The sequence below is a fragment of the Phacochoerus africanus genome, chromosome 3 (genome assembly GCF_016906955.1).
Source record: "Phacochoerus africanus isolate WHEZ1 chromosome 3, ROS_Pafr_v1, whole genome shotgun sequence".
In the NCBI taxonomy this organism is placed as follows: Eukaryota; Metazoa; Chordata; class Mammalia; order Artiodactyla; family Suidae; genus Phacochoerus; species Phacochoerus africanus.
Genome location: NC_062546.1, coordinates 18,396,994 through 18,421,175, shown reverse-complemented (window position 1 = coordinate 18,421,175; position 24,182 = coordinate 18,396,994). Strand labels below are relative to the sequence as shown.

General features: G+C 46.2%; 1 protein-coding gene across 1 annotated transcript in view; it reads right to left on the bottom strand.

The window, feature by feature from the left end:
- LOC125122575 (receptor-type tyrosine-protein phosphatase T) overlaps window positions 1-24,182 on the bottom strand; it is a 126,431-nt gene that overhangs the window by 37,870 nt on the left and 64,379 nt on the right. The window contains exons 4-8 of the mRNA XM_047771068.1: window positions 18,042-18,118; window positions 8,924-8,960; window positions 7,258-7,355; window positions 4,660-4,719; window positions 3,824-3,940 (exon numbers count right to left, since the gene is read on the bottom strand). Of these exons, the coding sequence (XP_047627024.1) occupies window positions 3,824-3,940; window positions 4,660-4,719; window positions 7,258-7,355; window positions 8,924-8,960; window positions 18,042-18,118 (389 nt within the window). The remainder of the gene's footprint in view (window positions 1-3,823; window positions 3,941-4,659; window positions 4,720-7,257; window positions 7,356-8,923; window positions 8,961-18,041; window positions 18,119-24,182) is intronic.

Sequence of the window (24,182 nt, the reverse complement as noted above, 5' to 3'; positions counted from 1 at the left end):
GGGTGGGGCCTGGAGCTCCCAAGTTCCCCTTGCCCTCGCCCCACTGTTCACATTGACACGCTCCAGGCTAAATGGCAGTTCTCTGATTAATCCATGGTCAGCACACCGCCAAGCCTTTGCTTATGCAGTGTCCCCACCTACCCTTCCCTGCCTGGCAATCTCCTGCAGATGTCTGAGGCATTGAATAGGAAGAATATTAGATTGTTCCTTATTTCAGTTAAGAAATAATCACTGGGTGTTATCTGAGCCCAGCCTTGCGTTAGGCACTAGGAAGGTGGAAATAAAAGCAATAGCTTTAAAAGCTGTCCCTGGAACACCTAGTGGTCTAATGGGGGAGGCAGGCCCCAAGTGCACAATTCCACTGAAGTGCATAAAGGAGTGTCAGCTAATCCCATTAGGGAGAGGAGGAATCAGGGATTTCCTGAAGGAAGTGATGCTTAGCCAGAGTCTTGAAACATATTAATCGTGAAAGTAGTAGGTAACATTTATTAAGCATCAACTATGCGCCTGTCACTCTTCTGACTACTTCACCGTATTAGTTCATTCAATCCTCATACCAATCCTCATTCTGTCATTTCTGTTTTACAGATGAGGAAATTGAGGCTAAGCAAGGTTAAGTGACATGCCCAAGGTCACACAGCTTATAAGTCGTAAAGTTACAATCTAAGACCTGGCTGTCTGGCTCTACAGTCTGTACTCCTAAACATTATGACATATGGAGGCCTGAGTATTACCCAGTAGAAGAGATGGAGGGATTCTAGGCAGAGAGGCAGCTTGGGCTAAGGCATGGGGATAGGACTTAGCATAGCATAGGAACAGAATCACAGACAGACCAGGGCAATTCCAGAGGAGAGTGGAAGACGGGCCATGATGGAAAGAGGGGGTGTGGGGTGGAAAGCTTTGTATCCCACTTTGAGGCCTTGAGGAAGTTCCCTTATGGTGCAGCGTGTTAAGGATCTGGCATTGCTGCCACAGGTGTGGTGCAGGTAGCAACAGCAGCACAAGTTCAATCCCTGGCCTGGGAACTTCTGCATGCTACAGACACGGCCAAAAAAAAAATGTAAATAAGGCCTTTGAACTTTATCCATGAGGCATGAGAGAGCTATAGGAAGGCTGCCTAGGTGGCTGCACAGTAGGGGAAGCCCATCACTAGATGGGCATTTTGGGAGAATGATGCCAGCAGCTACATAGGTGATGGACTTGGGTGGGTATGTTGGGGGGCTATGTAGAAGGCACTGTTTGGTGCCCACCCAGATCCCCTTCCCTGAGCCAGTGCACACACTCTCAGCTACCCTGATCCTGACTGTGGATAGCTCAAATTTACCCCTTCTTTAGGGAGATGCTCTCAGCTGACCAGACACCACCTCCCGTTGGAGTGGGGGATGGTCAGTGGTCAACTGACTTTGTCAGTTGCCCAGGACTGAGGGGTCTCTCAGGACACGGGGTTTTCAGTGCTAAAGCCAGGGTGGTCCTGGGCAAACCAGGTTGCTGGGTCACCCCAGTGGATGTGTCAGAGTCCTCTGCTTCAAGATGGGTCCAGCTCTGTGGTGCAACTCAAGCTTCAGATCTCCCCATGGGACCAGGTCTCATCCTCCCTCGGCTCCTTACTAGCCCTGCCCTGCCTCACTCCCCTCTCTTCTCCTCAGGGTTCCCCTTAGCTCATCACCAAGGGCACCCAGTCCCCACCACAAGGCCTGCTTCCCAGAAACCTCAACTAAGATGCAGGCAGGACCAGAGGCAGAAAGAAACCCTATCGGGAGGCAGCTGCAGAGCCTGGGCGGGATTGAACAAAGGTGGGGATTAAAGCACTGACAGACCAACTGAAGTAGGAGAGTAAAGAGCTTCGAGGGTACTCAGCACCTTTTGCCCATCCTCCAAATCAACGCAGCCCCTGGAAGCCCTTATTTGAGCCCACACCACCTGCTCTGCAACAACTTATCAAGGGTCCTCTCTCCCAGATGGGACTCTGTGCTCTTCAGGGGCAGATGACATTCCATGCTTATTATTTCTGGGTCCCCAACTCAGGAACTGATGCTGAGCTAATAAGCCAGGCAGCGTTGGCTGAGTGCCTGCCTGTGTGCAGAGGCGAGGACGGCTAAGTGAATTAATCCTCCAAGGCCTGTGGGGTCTTTCAAGGGTGTCTTCCTAGGAGTAAGAGCTTCCCTGGTGATTGAAAGAAAAACAGAAAGATAACCTAAAAAGGACTATGAGTCCTCATCATGCTTGGTGGGCTACACTTCTCCAAGGCCTCCTGATTCAGAACCTGGGTCCCACAGTGAGCCGCCATGTTCCCATTCGCCCAGCTCACACCCAGCACCAACCGCATGCGTGGCAGACGAAGTTGGTGGCCCACCCGGATCCCTCGGTTGTGATCTATCCCTGGTGCCCAGGGTAGGGTAGGTCCCGTCCTCAGCCATAGGAGTGCCAGCTGCTAGTGACTCACTGATGTCCCCTTTTCTGGAGAAGTGCCCTCAGCCAATAGGAGCTGGCTCACCCTGGAGGTTACCCCTCTATGGCTGGTCCACAGTCAGGGGACTGATTGAGGCAAGAGGGCAACTCCATGATATGTTTATGCTCTGGAGGCCCCGTGGATCAGGCCGAGAATTTGTCCGAGACTCAGAGCTGGCCCTGCCCTTTCCTCTTCCCCCTCCTGCTTCCCCCCTTATTTTACAAGTTTCTCTGAGAATACTCCCTTGAAACGCCATGCGCACCTGAATCCTTGTCTCAGGCTCCACATCCAAGGAACCCAGCCTAAGACCACAGCAGTGTGTTTGCTGTCTTCCTTCTTGCAGCTGAGGGCGCCCTTCCCTCCTGACTTTTCACTTAAGTCTGCAGATATAGGCCTTTAGGAACTCAGGGCTTGGAAGGAATGATGCTGGCAGCAAACAGTGTGTCCTGCCACCACTGTGCACATGGGAATGGCACTGGGCATGGGCTTGCTGGGCCCTCATGAGAACCTGTCAACCCCAAGGGCATAACTTTCAAAGCACTGAAGTCTCGGGTGCTTTTGCATCCTCAGGCCTGCGGGCACTTGATTCATTAATGCTATTGCTTTTAGAAAATGGTATTTTTTTTTTTTATAGGGTCATAGCTGTAGCACATGGAAGTTCCCAGGCTAGGGGTCGAATTGACGCCACAGCTGCTGGCCTACACCATAACCACAGCAACGTAGGATCCGAGCTGCATCTGTGACCTATCCAGCAACACCAGATCCTTAATCCATTGAGAGAGGCCAGAGATTGAGTCCATATCTTCATGGATACTAGTCGGGTTCTTAACCCACTGAGCCACAACAGGAACTCCTGGCAACTGTGGTTTTTGACAGCTAAAATGTCTCTGGATGCTGATAAATGTCCCCTGTGGTCCCCATTGAGAACCTTAGGCCTAGAACACATCAAGATCTTTCCCCTCCAGACTCTGTATGTTTTATTCCTCTGCCCGAGATAGTATTCCTCGTGCTCTTCCCTCAGCTGGCTCTTTCTCCTCCTTTGTTGTCTTCTGAAATGCCTCTTCCTCCAGGAAGCCCTTTCTGATGACCCCAGCCTCCCAAGGATTTCTGTCTCTGCCCTTGGTATGTTTCCTCTGTGGCTTTTATTCCTATGTGTCATCATTCCATTTATTTGTCTGGTAAATTCTATCTGGCCCTCTTGCTAGAGGTGGAATCTTTTGGAGCAGGATCATGTCTAAGTTGATTGCTGAGCTATCCCTGGTGCCCAGGGCAGGGTAGGTCCAGAGCAGCCACCTTGGTTACTGTGTGTCCTGAATGAACAAACAAGCCAGCTGGCCTGGAGGGCCAGCTGCCCACAGTCACAGGGGAGCTTACCTTCTGGACAGTGAAGGTGCGGATGACATATTCTGCCAGGGGCTCTGTTTCAATCAGGGTGACTTTAATGTCTCCGTAGACCTCTGTGTCGTCTGGCCAGTATCGCACACACTTCACCTGGGGAAAGGACAGGGACAGCACGAGTGAGCAGGTGGCTGGGTGCAAGCGGCCGTCTCATCTGGCCTTTCTGTTCATACAGACTCAAGGGCGACTTCGGTGGACTTGCAGTCAAGGGGTCCCCAGCTGGCCAGGGATGGGCGAAATACACAGGGACAGGCTCACTCTCGGAAGAACCGGAGCCATGGGGAATAATAATGGTGGCACCTTCTTTGGCAGAGCTCCTTGTCCTTTTCGAATCCATGACCACACTACGTGATCAGACGGATCTGGGTGAGATAGGCAGCAGGTGCTATTCCCATTGTACAGATGAACATCATACTTGAGTGTGGAGGTTTGGTGGCTTGTCCAAGGTCACGTGGCTAGTTTTCTACTTTTGGCTGAGTCCTCTTGTGATATCAGGCTGGGGCTGCTGAGTAGCACCAGCAGCACAGAGATGAGCATAAGAGGTGGGAAACAGTGAGGAGGTGGAAGCAGAGTGGCCGGGAGGGGGACCTTAATATCACGAGGTGGGACTTGTGGGCTCCAATGAGAAAGGCTCTTTGTTGGGAAACGGAAGGAAGGCACTGGGCTCAAAGGGAAGACTTTGCAACTGCTCTCTGCCCCAGGGGTGGGTGCAGACGCTGTGAACAAGCCACACCCACTCTTGGCTCTGAGTCTTTCCGCTGCCGCAGGAGGAAAAAGAGATCATTTTCCCCTTAAAAGAACAAAAGCATTACCATTCCGGGGGACGCAGCACGGCCTAGAGTGGCATTTCCCACAGTGTGTTCCGCTGGGTGCTAATAGGTGTTAGGTAAAAAAAAAAAAAAAAAAAAAAAGAAAAGAAACAAAAACAAACAAAAAAAGGTTTTGTGGTCAAATGAGTTTGGGAAATGCTGGGTTCAACAAAGTTAAACAGGCCGCTTTGCTACACGACTGCTTAGCTCATTTCAGGGGCTCATGCTAATGTGTTTTTCCCCACTCTCCAAAAAGGGCAAAGAGGACACCGCATTTCCCAAACGTATTTAACCGTGGAACCCTCTTCTCACTAAGCATCCTGCAGACTAGCATCGCATGGAACCCACTTAGGGAAATGCTGGTTCAGTGCAACAGGGTTTGCAGACACATGGATACATTGCTTCATTCTAACACGCTGTCACTGTGTAGCTTCCAGAAAGGATGGAAACCTCTCCCAGCCTCAGCTTCCTCTGAATAATGATAACTAACACTAACTAGCAGCTTACACTGCCTAGCCATACTTACTAAGTGTTCTACGAATACTTTATGTGGATTCTTTTAATTACTTACCACCACGGCCTGATGGGGTAGATATTATTAATAGCCCCACTTTATAGATGAGGAATCAGAAGCACAGGGAGGCTAAGAAAATTGCCCAAGGTCAAGTGTTAGGAAGGTATGGAGCCAGAGTACAAAGCCAGGCCATTAGAAGAATTACCCAGAACATGGCTTCGTACCACCTGCTGTGAGATTAAAAGGAAGTGATGCTCAACCAGTGTCTGGCACAGAGCTTGGCTCCCAGCTGGTCCTCCATGAAGAGATTCTTCTTCTGTCCCCTTCCCCAATCCAAAGTAGATTCACCATTAGAGAATGTCTTCAATGTGGCATGTGTTATAGAACAGGCTGGGATTCAGGCCTCTGAATTCTTAACTCCTGGGCTGGACTTTTTGTCCATCACATCAGTCTTTTTTGTTTGTTTGTTTGTTTTTTATTGTCTTTTTTAGGGCTGCTCCAGCGGCATATGGAGGTTCCCAGGCTAGGGGTTGAATGGGAGCTGTAGCTACTGGTCTATGCCAGAGCCACAGCGATGCTGGATCTGAGCCGTGTCTGCAACCTACACCACAGCTCACAGCAATGCCAGATCCTTAACCCACTGAGTGAGGCCAGGGATCAATCCCACATCCTCATGTATGCTAGTCAGGTTTGTTAACCACTGAGCCACGATGGGAACTCCATCCACAGTATCAGTATTGAGTGGCGAGACCCTGAGCATCAGGACAGGAGTCAAGAATCAGAGATCATGGCCAGGTTTTGGCTGGGACTTCAGGGTAGTTACTCCACCCCTTTGTATCTGTTGCCTCATCTGTAAAACTGGGGAATAGACTAGGTAAGTGTGGGCTTGAGGATAAAGTCTCTCTGGCCCTAAATTCCTATCAGGCCATGAGAGGTCCATGGGCCTTTGCTGAATTATGTATGACTCACAACCCAGACGTCCCCCCTTCCCATTATCTTGGAGGCCAAGACTCTTTAATGGATTATCTGATTCTTGCCCAAACACCGACTTACCTTCCCCCTCTTTAGTTAGCTCATGTGATAGGTAGAGAGCACCTCTTAATTTTAGTGTCTGTGCATCCTGCCTTTAACCCCAGCAGCCCACCCACCCACATGCCACAGTTAACCAAGTGGGCAAAGGCAAGCCGGGAAGAGCAGTCCAATTTCTAAGCCATAGGCGTGGCTAAGGACCAGGTATGAGAGAGTTGAGAGAGAGCCAGGTGAGAGACCAAGGTCTGAACCCTGAAGAATATCAAGGTTTAGAGGTCAGGAAGCAAAGGGTCAGATGCTACTGGGAGGTTGAGTACAATGAGAAGAGAGACATGGCTTTGGATTGGTCAACATGAAGGATGCTGGGGATCTGATGGCATCCCCATGGGTGAGATGGAGGGAGCAGCCACGTTGGCGGGGGTGGAAGAGAACGGAAGTGAAGAAGCAAAGCTTGTGTGTGAGTCTTCAGAGTCTGGCAGAAAAGTCAGGACAAGAGAAGCATTTTTGTTTGCCTGCTTTATGCTTTTAAGGGGGAAGCTACTCAGGACGTTTGTATGCTGAGGGAAATAACCTGGCAAGGGGAAGAGAATTGCTTTCCTGGTGAGAAGGGGACAATGAGAAGTTCTTGAGCGGCCTCTGTGATTCAAGGCACTGGGATTGCCTTTGAAAGGACAAGAGTCATTTCTATCACATTAGATGATATTCTTCCATTTGGGGGTCAACAAAGCCAGCTATTTTCTTTTTTTTTAATGGTTCAGCCTGATAATAGAGGGGAAGAATGAGAAGATGGTTGCAGATACAAGTAGAATGCAGCTTTGTGGTGTGAAGATGAGCGCTGGTGTCTGATGGCTGTAATTTCCTCCAAGGAGATGAGATGACGTCATCAGCGGAGAGTGAGGGTGGAAAAAGGGGTGAGAGGTTTGAAGCGAAAAGACATTCCTCGAGTGTGAAACAGGAAGGAGGCTTTAATGGGGGACGGGAGGCACTTGGAACAAAGAGAGATGCTGGGGACTGGAGCGCGAGCATCCTCTCTCCAAGTTCCTGCAGGAGGGGCTTACCCTGCCCACTTCCACGAGGTTTGTGACCATGACGATGCTGGCTGAGTTCTCCTGCCAAATCATTCTCCAGAAGTCCTTGACAGTCTCCTGCATGGGACCTGCCAACAGAGAAGGAGACAGGCTCAAAGACTGAAATTGTGAGGAAGCAGACAAGAGGCATGTCCTCAGCTGGTCAGTCAAGGTTCCATTTGGGTGAGTAACAGTGAGGCCAGTGATCCTGGTTAAGACGCCCAAGCCACTGAGCCTGTGGCTTGAGGTAAGGTCAGTGTGGGCATAAGAAAAGCCACAGTCCACCTTGGAGGGTCCCCAGCAACCTGTGGAAATGCCCACAGTGTCTCCTATTCATTGTTCTCCTGCTCAGACCTTTTTACCAGCCCTACGTTCCCACCGACCCATCACCTTGTATTAGGGGTTAATAACATAGCGTAAGGCAGATTTCAAAATTAGGCTCCAGACCTCGACGAGAGATGGGAAGGAAATTGGAGTCGGGGTGGGGTGGGCAGGAGCTGCCAGGAGCCAGATGCTAAGAGCACAATCAAAAGATACCCAATTTTGGGCTTGACAAATGCATTCGTCTGGAGCCTGGACAGAAAGCAGGAAAAAAAAAAAAAAAGACAAGAAATGGGAGATAGGATCTGAGCAACCAAAGCAATTTCCTTGGAAATTTCTCTTTCAAGATCCTGGGCCTTCATCATTTTTAAAATTGCAAGAGTAATACGTGTATTTGATAAAAAATTTTGAATGCCATTTTTCTGTATACATATATATATGTATTTATTTACTGTAATAAGCATTATATCTATTATATGTATTTTCCCATGCCCTTATAAATTCTTACCAACCATGAAATTATTCATGGCTGTATAATTTTCCATAATATGGAAGTATCACATTTTAATCAATCTATTAATTGTTGGGCATCAAAGATTTTTCACTTTTTGTTCCTATGAGATCACACTTTGTCAGAGTTCCCACTGTGGCACAATGGGCTAAGAATCTGACCGCAGTAGCTCAGGTCACTGTGGAGGTGCAGGTTCGATCCCCAGTCCAGGGCAATGGATTCAATCCCCAGCCCAATGCAATGGGTTAAAGGATCTGGTGTTGCCACAGCTGCGGTATAGGTTGAAGCTGTGGCTTGGATTTGATCCTTGGCCTGGGAATTTCCATATGCCAAGGATGCAGCCATAAAATAAAATAAAAAAAAATGAGACCATGCTCTGAAGGATCTCTTTCTATATGTCACTGTCCACATACATAATTATCCACAGGATTTCCTCCCAGAACGGCTGGAGAGGTACAGTCATTTTTAAGCCTCCTGATAACATGCTGGTAAATTGCTTTCTGGGAGAGCTGGCTGCCTCTGTCTTCTGGACACACACCCATGAGGAGATAAGTCATCATCAGCTCCAGTCCTGGATGGTAGATATTGATGGCACTTGCTTTGGGTCTGTCCCTCCAGGGCCCATCTCTCCTGATCATTTTCTAGTGACACGTCCTTCCTCTCCCCCATAGCTGAACTTGGCACCTCCTTCTTTCCCAAACAAACAAATGACCAAAGACCTCGGTGGCTCTCCAGCCCTACCCCTATGTTACTTTGCTGGGGGAAGCTCGGTCCTCTCCTCTAGTGTAAGGCAAGGGCCCTTTATAGGAAAAGGGGGACACTTACCTTGAGTTGCGATGTAGTGCCGAGGTCGATGGTACCCCTGGATAACAGAAGAAAAGCACAGTGAAGGGCCTCCTGTCAAAGCTTGCAAAAAGCACAGTACTAATAACTATCATCCCAAGGCTTGGTTTCCTCATAAGCAAAATAAGACTAGCATTAAACATTTCCCAGAGACGTGGCAAAGATTAAACAAGAGAATGAGTGTAAAATGCTTAGTCGATCACTAGGTGTTGGCTATTATTACAGTTCCTCGTGAGGGGCTTGCCTTGGAGCCATGCACTGGGAGCAAAAATTGGATGCCCGAGTACCCAGGAAGAGGTGGAGAAGGAATTTTCAGGTTTCTGTGACACGTCAACCACCACTAAATCCTTCCTGAGCCATGATTATATGCAGAACGCTGTGCACCACCCCGTAGGGCACCCAAGAGCAGAAAACAATCGCATCGTTGGCTCTGCACCAGCAACAATTAGAAAAAGAACATTGGGAAGGATGTTAATACTGTCTTTCTGGGTAACATGGCTGGGCTTGGAATTGAAGTCCCTTCCACTGACCTAGAGACTGATAAAGTCACTTTCTGATTCGGAGACCAGTTTCTGATTTCCCTGTATTCTTCAGGGTCTTCAACAGGCTCTGCTGAGCTCTGATGTGGGGTTAACTCTGGGGTCAACCTTCTCTTTTGCCTGGGCATGACCTACATGGAGGGTCCCCTTTCTTGTTACAGAGCATGAACTATGTCCTATTGGGTGGAAGTTCAGGTTTTGGAGACAGATCTGCATTGAGAACATTACATTGAATATAATTAGTATTTACTGAATGGCTAAATGAGTAAATAAATGAATGAATGGATATATTTTAAAAACATTATGAACTCACTTAATAATGGAGCCTGTTGGTGGCAAGATTGGTGGAATGATCTGAAATTCCACATTCTTTTCTAGGTAACATTCTCAGGAGAACACAAGCCCTGAATTTTGACAGACACCTATTTTTGTTTTAAATATTGGTGATCTGTACAGTTTATGGAGAAACAGAAGTGGTTTCTCAGAAGTTCTGGATCCCCTTTTTTAAAAAATTAAAATACTGTTGATTTACAATGTTGCACCAATTTCTGCTGTACAGCAAAGTAACCCAGGAAAACTGAAAGCATTTCCACTAAGATCAGGAACAAGATATCTACTTCCACCAAAGTTATTCAATGTAGTTTTGGAAGTTCTAGCCACAGTGATCAGAAAAGAAAAAGAAATACAAATTGGAAAAGAAGTAAAACTATCACACTTTGCAGATGCCTTGATATGATACCTAGAAAATTCTAATGACACCACCAGAAAACTGTTAGGCTCATCAATGAATTTGGTAAAGTTGCAGGATACAAAAGTAATACACAGAAATCTATTGCATTTCTACATACTAACAATGAAAGACCAGAAAAAGAAATTAAGGAAATAATCCCATTTACCATCACATCAAAAGGAATAAAATAACTAGGAATAAACCTACCTAAAGAGACAAAAGACCTGTACTCCAAAAATTATTAAGACACTGATGAAAGAAATCAAAGACGACACAAACAGATGGAAAGACTGACCATGCTCTTGGATTGGAAGAATCAATATTGTCACGATACTGCCCAAGGCAATCTACAGATTCAGTGGATCCACTTTTGGATTCAAAGATTCATTATGGCTCCCCCATACATACTCTAGTAATGCCTGGGTTGACCATCAGTGCCAGCTCCAGGTCAGTGTCATGGCTGGAACGGTTGGATTAACCACCAGGAGTCAACAGCTCCATCTCGATTTTGCTTTTTTTTTTTTTAGGATGAACTTTTTACTTTTTATAATGATTTTAATTTTTTCCATTATAGCTGGTTTACAGTGTTCTGTCATTTTTTTTACCAACAGCAAGGTGACCCCGTTACACATACATGTATACATTCTTTTCCACCTCAGTTCTTTGAATGGTCCTATCTTCTCAGTGAAGTGGTATCTTCTGGAGGACAAACACTATCTCCTAAGTTTAATTTTTTTTCCCCTGCAAAGCCTAGGACAGTGTAAAACAGAGCAAATGCCCAGTAAATTAGCTGCTGAGAGACCAACTAGCAAGGTGGCAGAACATGGTGGTTATAAGCACAGACTCTGAACTTAACTTCCCGGGTGTGAATCTTAGCTCTGTCCCATACAGGCTGTGTGGTCTGGGGCAGATTACTTAATCTTCTCATGCCTCAAGTGATTTTTGCTGTTCAATGGGGATAATAGCATTTATACTACAGCCTTACTGTTAGGCTTAAGTGACTTAATAGTATACGACAGTTACTAGGTGCCAGGCCCTATCCCTATCCTAGGATTTAACATACACGTCTTTGCTATTATTATTATTATTATTTTATGTATCTGGAAAGCATCTACTGAGTGCCTAACATGATTTAAAGTGTGGGTTGGCCACAAGAGAGACCCTGAGATGGTAAGCCTTTCCCTCCCCTTTGCTCTTCTGCTCTCCCTAGAAATGCAGTAATTGAACCCTCCTCTGAGCCAGGACAGGTAAGAAGGAAGATGAAAAGTACAAAGAGCTCTCCATTCCTCCAAATCAAGATGGACAGAGCTTCCCAAGCTCACAAGAAGTGACTCTAGGAGTTTTCCTGCATAGGTTTGGGAATAGAAAATAGTACCCTAATGGGTGGAAAGATGCAGTTTCTCAAGTCCATCCTCTTCTGTCATCCCCATCATCATTCCTTTTTACAGCCCTAGTCCTCCCTGGCCTTGGCCAAGGCTCTAGCCTCATGCTGGCCTCCCTGCCTCCAGTCTGGTCCCAGAGCCCATCTGCCTCCTGCCAGTGAACTTCCCAGTCTATCTGATTATGTTGTTTATTATGCCCACTTTAAAGCCTGCCGTGGCTCCCCACTGCCTGTACAATAATGTCCAAATGCCCTGGCTTGGGACTAATCACCTGCCTCCGTCTCATCTCCAGCTTCATTTCTAGTTGTCCCTCTCTGGCTTCTTCCACAGCCCCAAGCATCCTATGTTCTAGTTTTATGCTGCACTTCAAATGAGCCCTGCCTCCTCTTGAGCAGTCCTGCAGGGCTTGGTAGATGCCCCATTAACACCCTTATAATATGTGCCTCAGTAAGCTATTTTTTTTTGTTGTTTCTTTTTTTTTGAACTTTCTCTTTCTGGGCCAGGGGACGGGCCACCCAGAGCTGAGTGCAGTTTTCAGCAGAGGCTGGTCTGTGACACACATGCACGACTATGTCTTTGAGGTGAGAGTGGGGCACTCCCTTAATGCCCTGCTTGGAAGACAAAAGGTCAAAGACAAAAATGCATGGGGTTTGGAAGATTCTAATGTACTTCAAAGTCAATGGGATGAGAATTTTGAGCAAGAAATTCCCATTGCAATTGTGGGGTGAGATGACTTGGGTTTATTATCAACAAAACAGAAATAGACTCACAGACAAGGAGAATAGGCTTGTGGTTGCCAAGGGGCATGAGGTATGGCATGGGATGGACTTGGAGTTTGGGGTTGGTAGATGTAAACTATTACATTTAGAATGGATAAGCCAGGAAGTCCTACTGTACAGCGAAGGGAACTCTATTCAGTCTCTTGGGATAGATCATGATGGAAAACAATATAAGAAAGGGAATGTGTATATATATATATATATATATATAAAACACAGGGTCACTGCTACACAGCAGAAATTGGCACAATATTGTAAATCAATTATACTTTAATAAAAAATATAAATATGTAGATGACTTGGGCTCACTATTTTATTTCTTTTGCTCATCCGATCCTTCAATATTCAATCCACAGCTACTAACAGAGCATTTGGAACTCTGTATAAGGCACCAGGGATACAAAAGTGGAGCAGATGGATGTGGGTTCGGATTCTGAGCAGCTTGTAAACATCAACAAACTGGGACAAGGGCCACCAAGGGGAAGATATGGGGCTCTGGGGAGCTCCCATGGGAGCTGACAGAGGCCAGAGGGGTGTTCTCTGAGGTCACCGCAGTTGGCTTGGCATTTTAAGCCCAGTTTGGGCATCTTCCCATCTCTGTTATTTCCATTTCATTTCTTAAGCCATATTTGCAGTTTTCCAACCACCATCTCCATGGCTCCCTGGCTGTCCTGCTCTTCTTTGGAAGCAGCCACCATATTTCCCTCTAGAGGCCTTAGCATTGGCCCTCCCCTGTGCCTGCTGTGTCTGTCCCCAGGTAACCCATTGGTGTGCTCTCCTCTTCCACCCAGGCTTCTGCTAGGACATCAGTCACCTCTGCAGAGTGTCCTTCCCTGACCCACCCTGGCATCCTTTATTGTACCTTCTCCACTTTGCTCTTCTTCAGGGCACTTACCATGAAAGAGCCTCTGTTTATTTACATACATTTGGTCTGTTTTCCTGGTTGAAGGAGAGCTCCAATGGGGCAGGGCTGTCCCGGGTTTGCTCATGGCTGTGTCCCCAGCATGGAGAAGTCTGCCTGGGTCATCAGCCTTGATGTGACAAATGCATGCATGCTGCGTGCCTGTCCATGCATGGCAAATGAGTAAAGAAACCCTCTGTGGCCTCCGGGAACCCATAGAGTCCCCAGAGAGAAAATATTCAAACCACGAGACTCTTCAGCAATGGAGATAAAAGGAAATGTACTGCTCCGTTGGGGCTCCTCTGGGGATTTGCCAAGAGCTTGTACGGAAAACTTTCTAACCTTAAAAGAACTTTGAGTTCATTTAAGTCCCACCTACACAGCACGCAGATCGACTGCAAACCAGCACTGGGCCTGCCTCCATCTGTCTGTGAGCAATGGGAAAGAGGTTTGCATCTAAAATGCATTTATCTCACTCTGCACTCGTGCATCTGTAACTTACTGGGGACCCAGATATGATATTTATTTCCAGACTGGTAATTTATAACAGATTCAAGTGGCCAATACATTCTCGGGTGTGCAAACAAACCTGCCAGCGGGCTGGTCCAGAACCATGGCCTCTGGAGGCACACACAGGGCTGGCCCCATCCAGCTCATTAGCCAAATGGAGTTGTTTTAATGTATCATCAAGATCCAATTGTGGATAAATGATTCCAGCATAGGCAGTTAGCCCTTTGGAGGGCTAGGAGGTCTTTGGCTGGGTGGAAACCAGGGCAAAGGGGTGAGCCCTAGCTAGGGTGTGTCTTGCCAGGAATCCCTCCCCTTTGCAACCTTGAGAATTTTGACTTTGCTAGGGTATATAGTGGGTTCATGACTGATGTGATTCCAACCCTCCACCCGGCATTGGTAACGCTGTTCTAGAAGGTGCTTGTGCCTGGTGTCTTCTCCACCCCTCTGTTTACTCTCTAATCCCTTCCACACTCTGCTCTGAGCCCTGGGAGGCTGACCCACACAGAGTACACCCTGGGCTCCCATGCCCCCTGACTGATAGTTGGGTTGGGTCAATGGGGAGCAGAAGCAGGAGCTCAGAGGCCATGGGGGGTTGGGGTGTATGATCTTTGAGGTCTCTCCCTACCAGGTCACCATGGCTTGACCTTGACTCTCCATCAAAGGCTACAGCTCCTATTAGGCAGCCTCTTCCTTACAGCTACTCTCCCCCTCTCTAAGCCTGGAGCTCCCTGCTGGTTCTGGCCTGGGGATACTGCGTCCCCATCTCTTTGCCCCACCTCATTAGTGTCCCTTAATCCTCTTCCTACTCTTATTAAATTCCCTTTGAGGGAGCCTCTGTTTCACAATGGGATCCTGACAGGTAGATATTTGACATTAGTTGCCACATTTCTGCGGAGGTGGGGGAGAGCGTTATCCCATTTTACAGATGCCAGAACAAGTAAATAATTTACCTAAGATCACACAGCTAAGAAGCAGAAAAGGCCTGGATTTGACAGGCCCTACAAGGACTGAATTCATGACTTTGGTCTCATGAGCCCTTGACTCTAATCCCTGCGATCCAGCAGAGTCTGGTATCACTTATTAAAACAGCATCTAGCAGAGGCTGGATAGATAGCCACATGATCTACTCAGAGAGAGAAGGAGAAGGTTGTAGTGTGTCCCAGGTGGGCAGAGAACTGGATTCTTTCTAGCCAAGTGATCTAGGGCAAGGCTCTTAACTTCCATCCCAGGTTTCCTTTCTTTGAAGGCTTGCAGAATGCACTGCGATGATAAGAACCTGATAGAAATGGGTGGTGTTATTAGTATTGATGTTGCAGAGACTCACTTCCATTTAAAGCAATTTCATTTGTCATCCATAAAATACCAAAGTGCTTCTGACTGCAGCCAGGTCCTCACTCAACTTTGGATTGTGGGTGGATCTAGGATCTAGGAGAGTGGCTTTGGCTGGAGGTAGCACTCAGGCACTGAATGCCAGACATGGCAGCTTGGGCCAGCAGACCCCCTCATGGGCATGGCCCTCAGGGCTGCCACATCCATGTAGCCATAGCCAAGGTCAAGGAGAAATAGAAGGAAACAACTCAGTCAGGTTCAGCATATGCTGACTGAGTCCCCACTGCATGCTGGGTGAAGACAGTGTCTGGGAGTGGGTGAGGAGGGGCAGGAGGAAGAGCCTTGGACTGAGTCTTTCAGGTCTGGTTTCTAGCCTGGTTCTGCCATTGACCAAACGCAAGGCTGTGGACCAGCTGTACAATCTCTCTACATCTCAGCTTCCCTATGAAAAAAAATGGGGGTGTTACCTACCCCGAGGGCTATTTGGAGGTCTCCATAAACCACCCACCATAGGACCCAAGAGTGACTCAGAGCCATGAGCTGCTATAATTGCTTTCCTGTGGTTATGAAAGCCCAAAGGGCATGGTGGGGGAGGCACTGCTGACTCAGACTCCTGCTCCCGCCTTCCTCACATACTAGCAGTGTGAGCCTGGGGATGTTTCATAACCTTGAGGGCCCCATTTTCTCACCCGGAAATGGGTAGTCATGGGATTTACTTTGTGAGTTGTGGTATGAATTCAGGCAGTGTCGATTCGCTAGAGGTGATCATTCTTGGGCTACTATTGGTCCTTCTTTCCTGGTTGACTTTCAGTCATTGACTAAGGCAGCACTCACTATGTCACCTCCTCCAGGAAGGCTTCACCGACCACCCTAGTCCCACCTGAAGGCTTTGATTTTCCTTTATGTTCCTGTGGCCTCTGCTCTTCAAGGGTCTTTTTTCTTATCTGACTCCCTTACCAGTCTTGAGCCCCTTTTAAAGTTTCCAGCACATTGTGTTGTATCTGTGAAATGAATATGAAATGCTTGAGGTAAAGGCTGAAGGTGTGTGATGGGTGATGCTCAGAGTGCTTTTTCTAGACTGGAGACAGGCTAGTCAGAACTGGCCATCTCCTCATGAACTTTCCTGAATGGGGTCCTGGTGACAGAGACTGTGTCTATCGTGACCCCCAGTGAAGCTCCAGCCCCACTTCTGACCACACATAGGCCCTGTGTTAGCCAGGGTGCAGGTGGGGAACTAGAAACCTCTCCAGGTCTTTCAGACAGAGGGAATTCAGTACAGGGAGTTGGTTATAAAGGTGATGAAGGAGCCGAGATGCAAAACAGGGAACAGTGGGGCCACCTAGAGATCAGCCCCAGGAGGAGGCTGCAATCACTCTAGAACCAGTGGATAATGGGAGGCAGAGAAGCTGCTAGAGCCCAGGAGCTGGGGCCACCTTGTCAAGGCTGGAACTCTGATGGACCTGTTTGATGGAGCTGCCATCCCAGGAAACAAGGAGGAAGAGAAATACAACGGTTTCTCCTTTTTTTCCACCTTCTACTCTCCCATCACACCTTCCTTAAAGAGTTAGCTTGCTCTCTTCCCTGCAACGCACACACACACATACACACACACACTCTCTCTCTCTCTCTCACACACATACACAAAACAGCAATGCAAAGCGGAATGGGGAAGAACAAGGCATAGACCTGAGGGCAAAAAGGTAAATGCCTAACACAAAGCTCAATAAATATTTGTTGCATCAATGAATCATCAGCTTAGCCTAGATTATGGGGAATTCACACGCATGCCACAGTGCATTGTAGCTTGTCTATAAGAACACTTGGGGGTCAGAGAGACCAAGTGGATCTCTGAGCCTTTCGTCAAGGTTCTTGGGCTCCCAGCTGAGGTCCTGGGAAGCACGGCTTGCATCAGTCATGCTAAGATGTCTATCCAGTCCCAGTGGCCGTGCCCCCTTTTGCAAACTCTCTCACTTCCATGTGTACCCATCTTGGCTCCTGCTGTAGTTAGTCCCTTCTTCCATGGTCCCTAGAATGCGGAAGCAGTTCCTTTCCTAATTGGGGCTCTTCATCCCAGACTCTCCCCGCTCCGATCTCTCACACCCTTGGTGACAGATAAATCACCCCAAAGCCCAGCTCTGAACCAGTCACCCCCTTTATCAAAACCTTTCAGTAGCTTTCTTTTGCCTACAAAACAAGGTCCGACTTCCTACGTTTGATCAAAAACATCAGTGATCTGTCGCCAACCTTACTTTCCACTATTCCCATTATAGTCTTTGCTCTTCTCAAGCTGAGCTGCTACATACCCTCTGCTACATCTCTGCTTGTGCTCTTCTTTGGCCAGAGGCCCCTCTTCTCCCTCTTTGATTTTAAATTCTACTTGCACTTGAAGCTTTGGTTCACATCATATTTTGCATTCTTGATGGAAGAATGACTCCCCAGCCACAATCTCTGAATCCCTGCAGTATTTTATCTGAACTCATGACACCTACCACTTTCTATTTTGCCCTAGAATTATTGATGTGTATAGCTTATCCTCCCATAAGGTTTTAGAAGGGAGAGACCACAGCTTTTCTAGCTTTATGCTTCCCATAGCATCCAATGTACAGAGGCACTCTGTAATTTTTTGTCACATAAATGACTGTAGCTCCAAATGAATGAATGAATGGGCAAACGGGCACACGCATAAAAGAATTCATGGCCGAAGGAACAAGACTGGCAGTCCTGGGAGTCTGCAGAGCAGGCTACTCCAGCTGGCCTGAAAATGAATTCAGCTTTTGATGGATAATCAATGTGGGTTATACTAGTTATGGGGAGGATCCAGACCCTCTGGCCCTATTCTAGGAGGGCCACTCTCTGGGGAAGAGACTGGGGGCACAGCCATAGGTCTGGAACCTGCTGTACTCGCTGCCCAGCCCCATGGAAAGCCTTACATCAATGTAGTTGGCGTTGATGTAGTCAGAGTGTGGGTCTCCATCCAGTACCAGCAGCCTCACTCGAGAATGGTCATCTGCAGAGAGAGAGCAGAGAACAAGTAGATGGGTGATAAGGCCTTTGGGTAAGGAGCCAGCTCAGCACTGCCCTGCTTTGGAGCTGCTATTTACCAATCACCACATGCCAGACATCACGCTACTTACAAACATGCTCTCTTGTTTAACCCCAAGCACCACTGTCAGTTCATATCCCCAGTCACAGATGAGGAAGTTTAGGCTTAGGGAGATGACTATGCCTTAAAAAGCACCTGTAGGAGTTCCTGCTGTGGCTCAGTGGGTTAAGAACCTGACATAGCATCCGTGAGGATGTGGGTTTGATCCCTGGCCTCACTCAGTGGGTTAAGGGTCTGGCATTGCTGCAAGCTGTGTTGTGTAGACATAGGTTGCAGATGCAGCTCGGATCTCACATTGCTGTGGCTGTGATAGGCTCCAGCTGCAGTTCAGATTTGACCCCCTAGTCTGGGAACTTCCATGTGTCTCAGATGCAGCCCTAAAAAAGGAAAAAAAAAAGGGGGGCTATATATGCTGTTCCTGTTTTTATCCACCTCCCCTTCAGATTCTAGTTTTATGATTAACTACTGGGAAGAGTCAGCCACTTCTTTAAATCGCAGTGATTTTGTCATTAAAATGGGGATGGAAATGCCTTCTTCAGAGGACAATGCAGGAAAAGACCATGTAAAAAACACTCCAGAAGTGAGAAGTATTAGACCAGAATTAATATGCTCCATTTTCATGCTTGTTTAAAACTGGCAACTTTACCTATTTTCAAAAAGCGCACAAATGTTTTCCTTTTGCCTCTTGGCATATTGTTGCAAACAGACTGTTGGCCACATATTGTTATCAATACTATCATTCAAGTGAAGCTGACTAAATTATTATAAAAGAGGTCATCAATAACTAAAAATTGTGTTACAGGAAATAACCACTTCAGAGACAATCTAGGCATAAACAAGATTTTCAGGCTTTAGTCAATGGCACGCTTACTTCAAATAATACCAAATAAAAAGAATTAAAAAAAAAACCCTAGTAAAACAGAAGAATCAGGCTAAGACTTTATAATTAATATAGTGAGCATGGATGCGCTAACAGACATGCAAACGGCATACCCTGGTTGAGTCTGGAGGGGGAGGGGCTCAGTTTGCTGTCCTGATCACTGCGCACATCTCATCACATGACACTGCATCCCCTGGTCAGTCTACCTTACTCTAGGGGGACCCTGGGGTTCCCTGGCAAGTGGAATGGAAAATTCTGGGCACCCCCCTAGGGTCTGTGAGGATCAAGGAAATCCTGCTCACTTATCCTATTAGACTTTTCCAGAACTTTGCATTTTCCAAGCACATCTACTACCACTAACTGGAGGCCCCCACCGAGAACAGGGACATTATCTGTTTTGCTCCCTGTTCTTCGATTCTCTGCACTCTGGCTGGTACTCATGAGTATATGAATAGATTATCTTGTTGGACCATCACAATGACTGTGGCAGAGAAGCAGGATGGGTGCTCTTAATCTTTGTTACAAATGAGGAAACTGAGGCTCCCAAGCACTGACTGGCCAGTAGATGGTGGAGCTTGGAAGAGTGGGGTTCTCTTAGCTCAGACACTCCTGATTCCCAGGGGGTATTGAAGCAGGATAGCAGAAAGCACTTCAAGGGTACGCAGCAGAGGGAATTAGGAGAAGCGGTTACCTGGGCGATGGAAGTGTTGAGAGGTCAAAGAAAGGAGGAGAAGTTACGCAGAGATAAACATCAGCAAGGAGACTGCCTCCCTAGGGATGGTGGGACAGAGGGAGGAAGTGAGGGTACTGGAGCCCAGGGGGCCACCTGTGGACACTGGAGCCACAGTGGGCCCCTCAGGGGGGAGCTGGAGAAAAGGAAGGAGACTTACTTTCTGTTCAAGAAAGTGCCTGGGATGGGGACAGAGGGGAGAAATACCCTGGCTTCTTCCTTTCGCCCACCTTCCAACCTCCTACCAGTGCGTGTCATTGGCCAAACTCAGCCAGCAGCCAGCTAACAAGAGGGGCTGAGAAATGCAACCTGCAGGGTCAGTTCCCTATGATGGAAGGTTGAGCAGGAGAAGACAAGGGATGGGACTTAGGATGGACAAGCAGGCCAAGGCTGGACAGGATACCACCCCACGTTCATCTACTAATTAACTAATTAATCAGTACAAAAATGATTAATTGAGCACTGCCATGGACCAGGCACCATGCTAGACACCGGATGCATGTTTCTTACTCATCATGGAGAAGAGTTTCCAGGGAAACAGCCAGAAGGAGTAGGTGGGAGGTCCAAGTCATCCTTTTGGGTGGGTGGGGAAATAGGGTGTGAGGTGGGCAAGGAGTTTTAAGCTAATTTCTATGGAGTTGATGGAGGCTTTACAAACATTATCTCACTCAATCATTTATTCCTCCAAATAGCTCTGTAGATAATTATGTTAAAACCACAATGATGGTGTGTTTTTATTCTTCCTATTTCACAGATGAAGAAACTGGGGCTTAGAGAGGTTAAGCAAGCTTACAACATAACACAGGACTGTTGGACCCTGAATGCCTGCTTGGTTCACACAGTGCACTGCCCCCAAACTTCTAGCATCTCACAGGTACTGCTCCTGGAGTCTGCATCCCTGGTCCCTGCAGTATTCTAACCCTAGGAAGTGGGATTTCCTGGGGGACAGGCACCCAGCAGAGATTCAGATAGGGCCCAGCACATGACTCTCAGCTCAGACAGTTAGGCTGTTCCCAAAACTGTAAACCTCAAAAAATAAATGAAAATGCATAATATGTTTTCACTTGTTGGTCCTCTAATGACTTATTGATTCAAAAATCTCCTTTATTTATTGAGTTATATCCGCCCTTGAGGTCTATAGCAGTGGAAACCAAGATTTTGGCTTAAAATGTTGAAAGGGAATTTTCTTTCATATGAAATGAAATTTAAAATCTGAAAGCAAACATGATTAAAAAGAGAACAAAAAGAAACTTATTTCTTTTAGTTAAATATTCTTAAGGATGAGCAGTGCCTCTAACCACCAGATGATGGTGTTTGCCAATATCACTTCATCATGCGTTTATTTAGAAGACACTCACCGAGCACCTACTATATACAGGCTCGTGGAAGAGCCTTTCCAAGTATTTATGGAGTTTGTCAATGTGGTGGGGGAAACAGACTGTACAGAGGAGTAGAATTTCAAGGTCTAGAAAGTGGGGGAATAGAAGGCTTTGTGAAGTGATAGATAAGTGAGGAATTGAAAGTAAGGCTTGACTGGTGGACCATGAGGAAGGATCTTTCCATCAGAGACAATGGCAAGAATGACAGCGGAGGTCCTGGAAAAGCAAACATGTTGGGCAAGTTGCAGCTCCTTGTCTTGTGAACATGGAGTGGGAGAGGATTAGCAGTGGGAGAAGAGGCAGAGGAAGTAGGTGGGGGTTAGGTGGCAGAAGGCTTTCTATGTCCTATTCAGGTACTTAGACGCCCGTCTCCATGCTGGGGCTCTGCAGGGCATCCACATAGAGACTATTTTCTGAGACTGTGAAAGGGTACTTAAGTATAACATGATCAGGATTTATTCCCACATGGGTTAACCTATGGCAAGTGGGATACCCTGGTGATGTGAGGTCTGGAGCTATGAGTCAAATCTGGGTTCATGTCTTGTCTCCATCACTTAGTAAGTCAGTTCATCTCTCTTAGCCTTGGTTTCCTTAGCAAAATGCTATAGATCTCAATACTACATAGCTCATAGGATGCTGGGAGGATTAAATGAGAAAATACAGGCATGAAAAATGTGAGTATGTTAAGAGAATGAAAAGACAAGCCACAGACTGGGAGAAAATATTTGAAAAAGACATTGATGATTAAGGACTTGTGTCCACAATATACAAAGAACTCTTAAAACTCAATAATAAGAAAACAACCTAATCCATTCCAAAGGCAAAAGTCTAGGTTGTTTTCTTATTATTGAGTTTTAGGAGTTCTGTGCAGCAGAAAAAAAAATAATGTATAAATTAAAAAAAAGAAAAAAAAAACAACCTAATTTAAAAAGTGGCAAAGATTTGAACAGACAGATAAACACCAAAATAAATAGACAGATGGCAAATAAGCATATGCAAAGAGCTTCAATATCATATGTCATTAGGGAAGTGCACATTAACACAGCAAGAAGGTACCTCTCCATGCCTACTAGAATGGCCCAAATCCAGAACACCGACAACACAAATTCTGGTTGTGGAGGATGTGGAGCAACCGGAATTCTCACTCATTGCTGACAGGAAAGAAAAACAGTACAGCCACATTGGAGGACAGTTTGGCCCCTTCTTCCAAAAATAAACATACTCTTATCACATGATCCAGCAACTGCTGTCTCTGGTATATACCCAAATGAACTGAAACTTACATCCACATAAATCCCTGCACATGAATGTTGATGGAAGCTTTACCCACAAGTGCCAAAACTTAGAAAAAACCAAGATGTCCTTCAATAGGTGAATGGATAAACAAGTTGTGGTATGTCCATACAATGGAATAGTCTTCAATCATATAAAGATATGAGTTCTCAAGCCAAGAAAAGACATGGAGGAAACATAAATGCATACCACTAAGTGAAAAAAGCCTGTCTGAAAGGTTTTCTAGTATATTATTCCAACTCCAAGACATTCTGGAAAAGGCAAAACTCTGAGACAGTAAAAAGACCAGTGTTTCCAGGGACTCTGGGGGGATGGATGAATTAAGGAAGCACTGGGGACTTTTAGGGCAGTGAAATGTCCGTACAATACTGCAATGGTGGATACTCGTCATATTTTTCAAATCCTATAGAACTGTGCAACACACAATGGACTTGAATATAAGCTATGGACTTTAGCTAATAATAATGGATCAATATTCTCACACTGATGTGAGATGCCCTAAAGGGGAAACTGTATGGAGGTGGGAGGTAGGGAGTACATGAGAACACTGGACATTCTGCTCATTTTTTTTGAACCTAAGATTGATCTGTGAAAAAAAAAAAGTATGAAGACCTGTTGATGGGAATGTAAATTGGTGCAACCACTAGGGAAGAAAGTATGGAGGGTCTTTAAAAAAACCTAAACATAGAACTACCATATTATCTGGCAATCCCACTCCTGGGCATCTATCTAAAGATACATGCACCCCAATGTTCACTGCGGTATTATTTACAATAGCCAAGACATAGAAGTGACCTAAGTGTCCATTGACAGAGGAGTGGATAAAGAAGGTGTGGTACATATGCAATGAAATATTACTCAGCCATTAAAAAAGTGAAATAATGCCATTTGCAGCAACATGGATGGACCTAGAGATTATCATACTAAGTGAAGTTAGACAAAGACAAATATCATGTGATATCACTTATATTTGGAATCTAACAAAAATGATACAAAAGGACTTATTTACAAAGCAGAAACAAGCTCACAGATTTCAAAAGCAATCTTATGGTTACCACAGGTCAAACCATTGTGGGAAGGGAGGAACTGGGAGGGTGGGAATAACACATACACACTACTATATAAAATGGATTATTAACAGGAACCTACTGCATAGCACAGGAAAAGCTACTCAATAGCTTGTAATAACTTATATGGGGTAAATAATGGATATATTTACACATACGACTGACTCACTTTGCTATACACCTGAAACCAATACAACACTGCAAGTCAACTATACTCCAATAAATTAAAAAAAAATAAAATCAAAAAAAGTGTGAGGAGAGTACCTGGTATGCAGCAGGTACTTAATAAATGGTGTTTCTGGGCTAGATGTGAGGCAGGCAGTGAACTGATGGCAGAGATGGTTAGATATTTAGTGCTTCTGGTTTGCCTTTCTGTACAAAACGTAAATCCATCATTCTGAGGAGGCAACAACCTATTGTGTGTATTCATTAAAGGGCAGAATGCAGCTCTAGGTCTACCAGAAAGGCATGCAAGGAGTAGCAGTGCCCTCATGGTTTATTTATTCCTTCTGGGAGATGCTAATATTATTCTGTGTCCCCTTCTTCTCCTAACTTTATATAATTAGAAGGATAAAAAATTGTGTTTATCCACATGCACACAGAGAAAGATGGGGCAGCA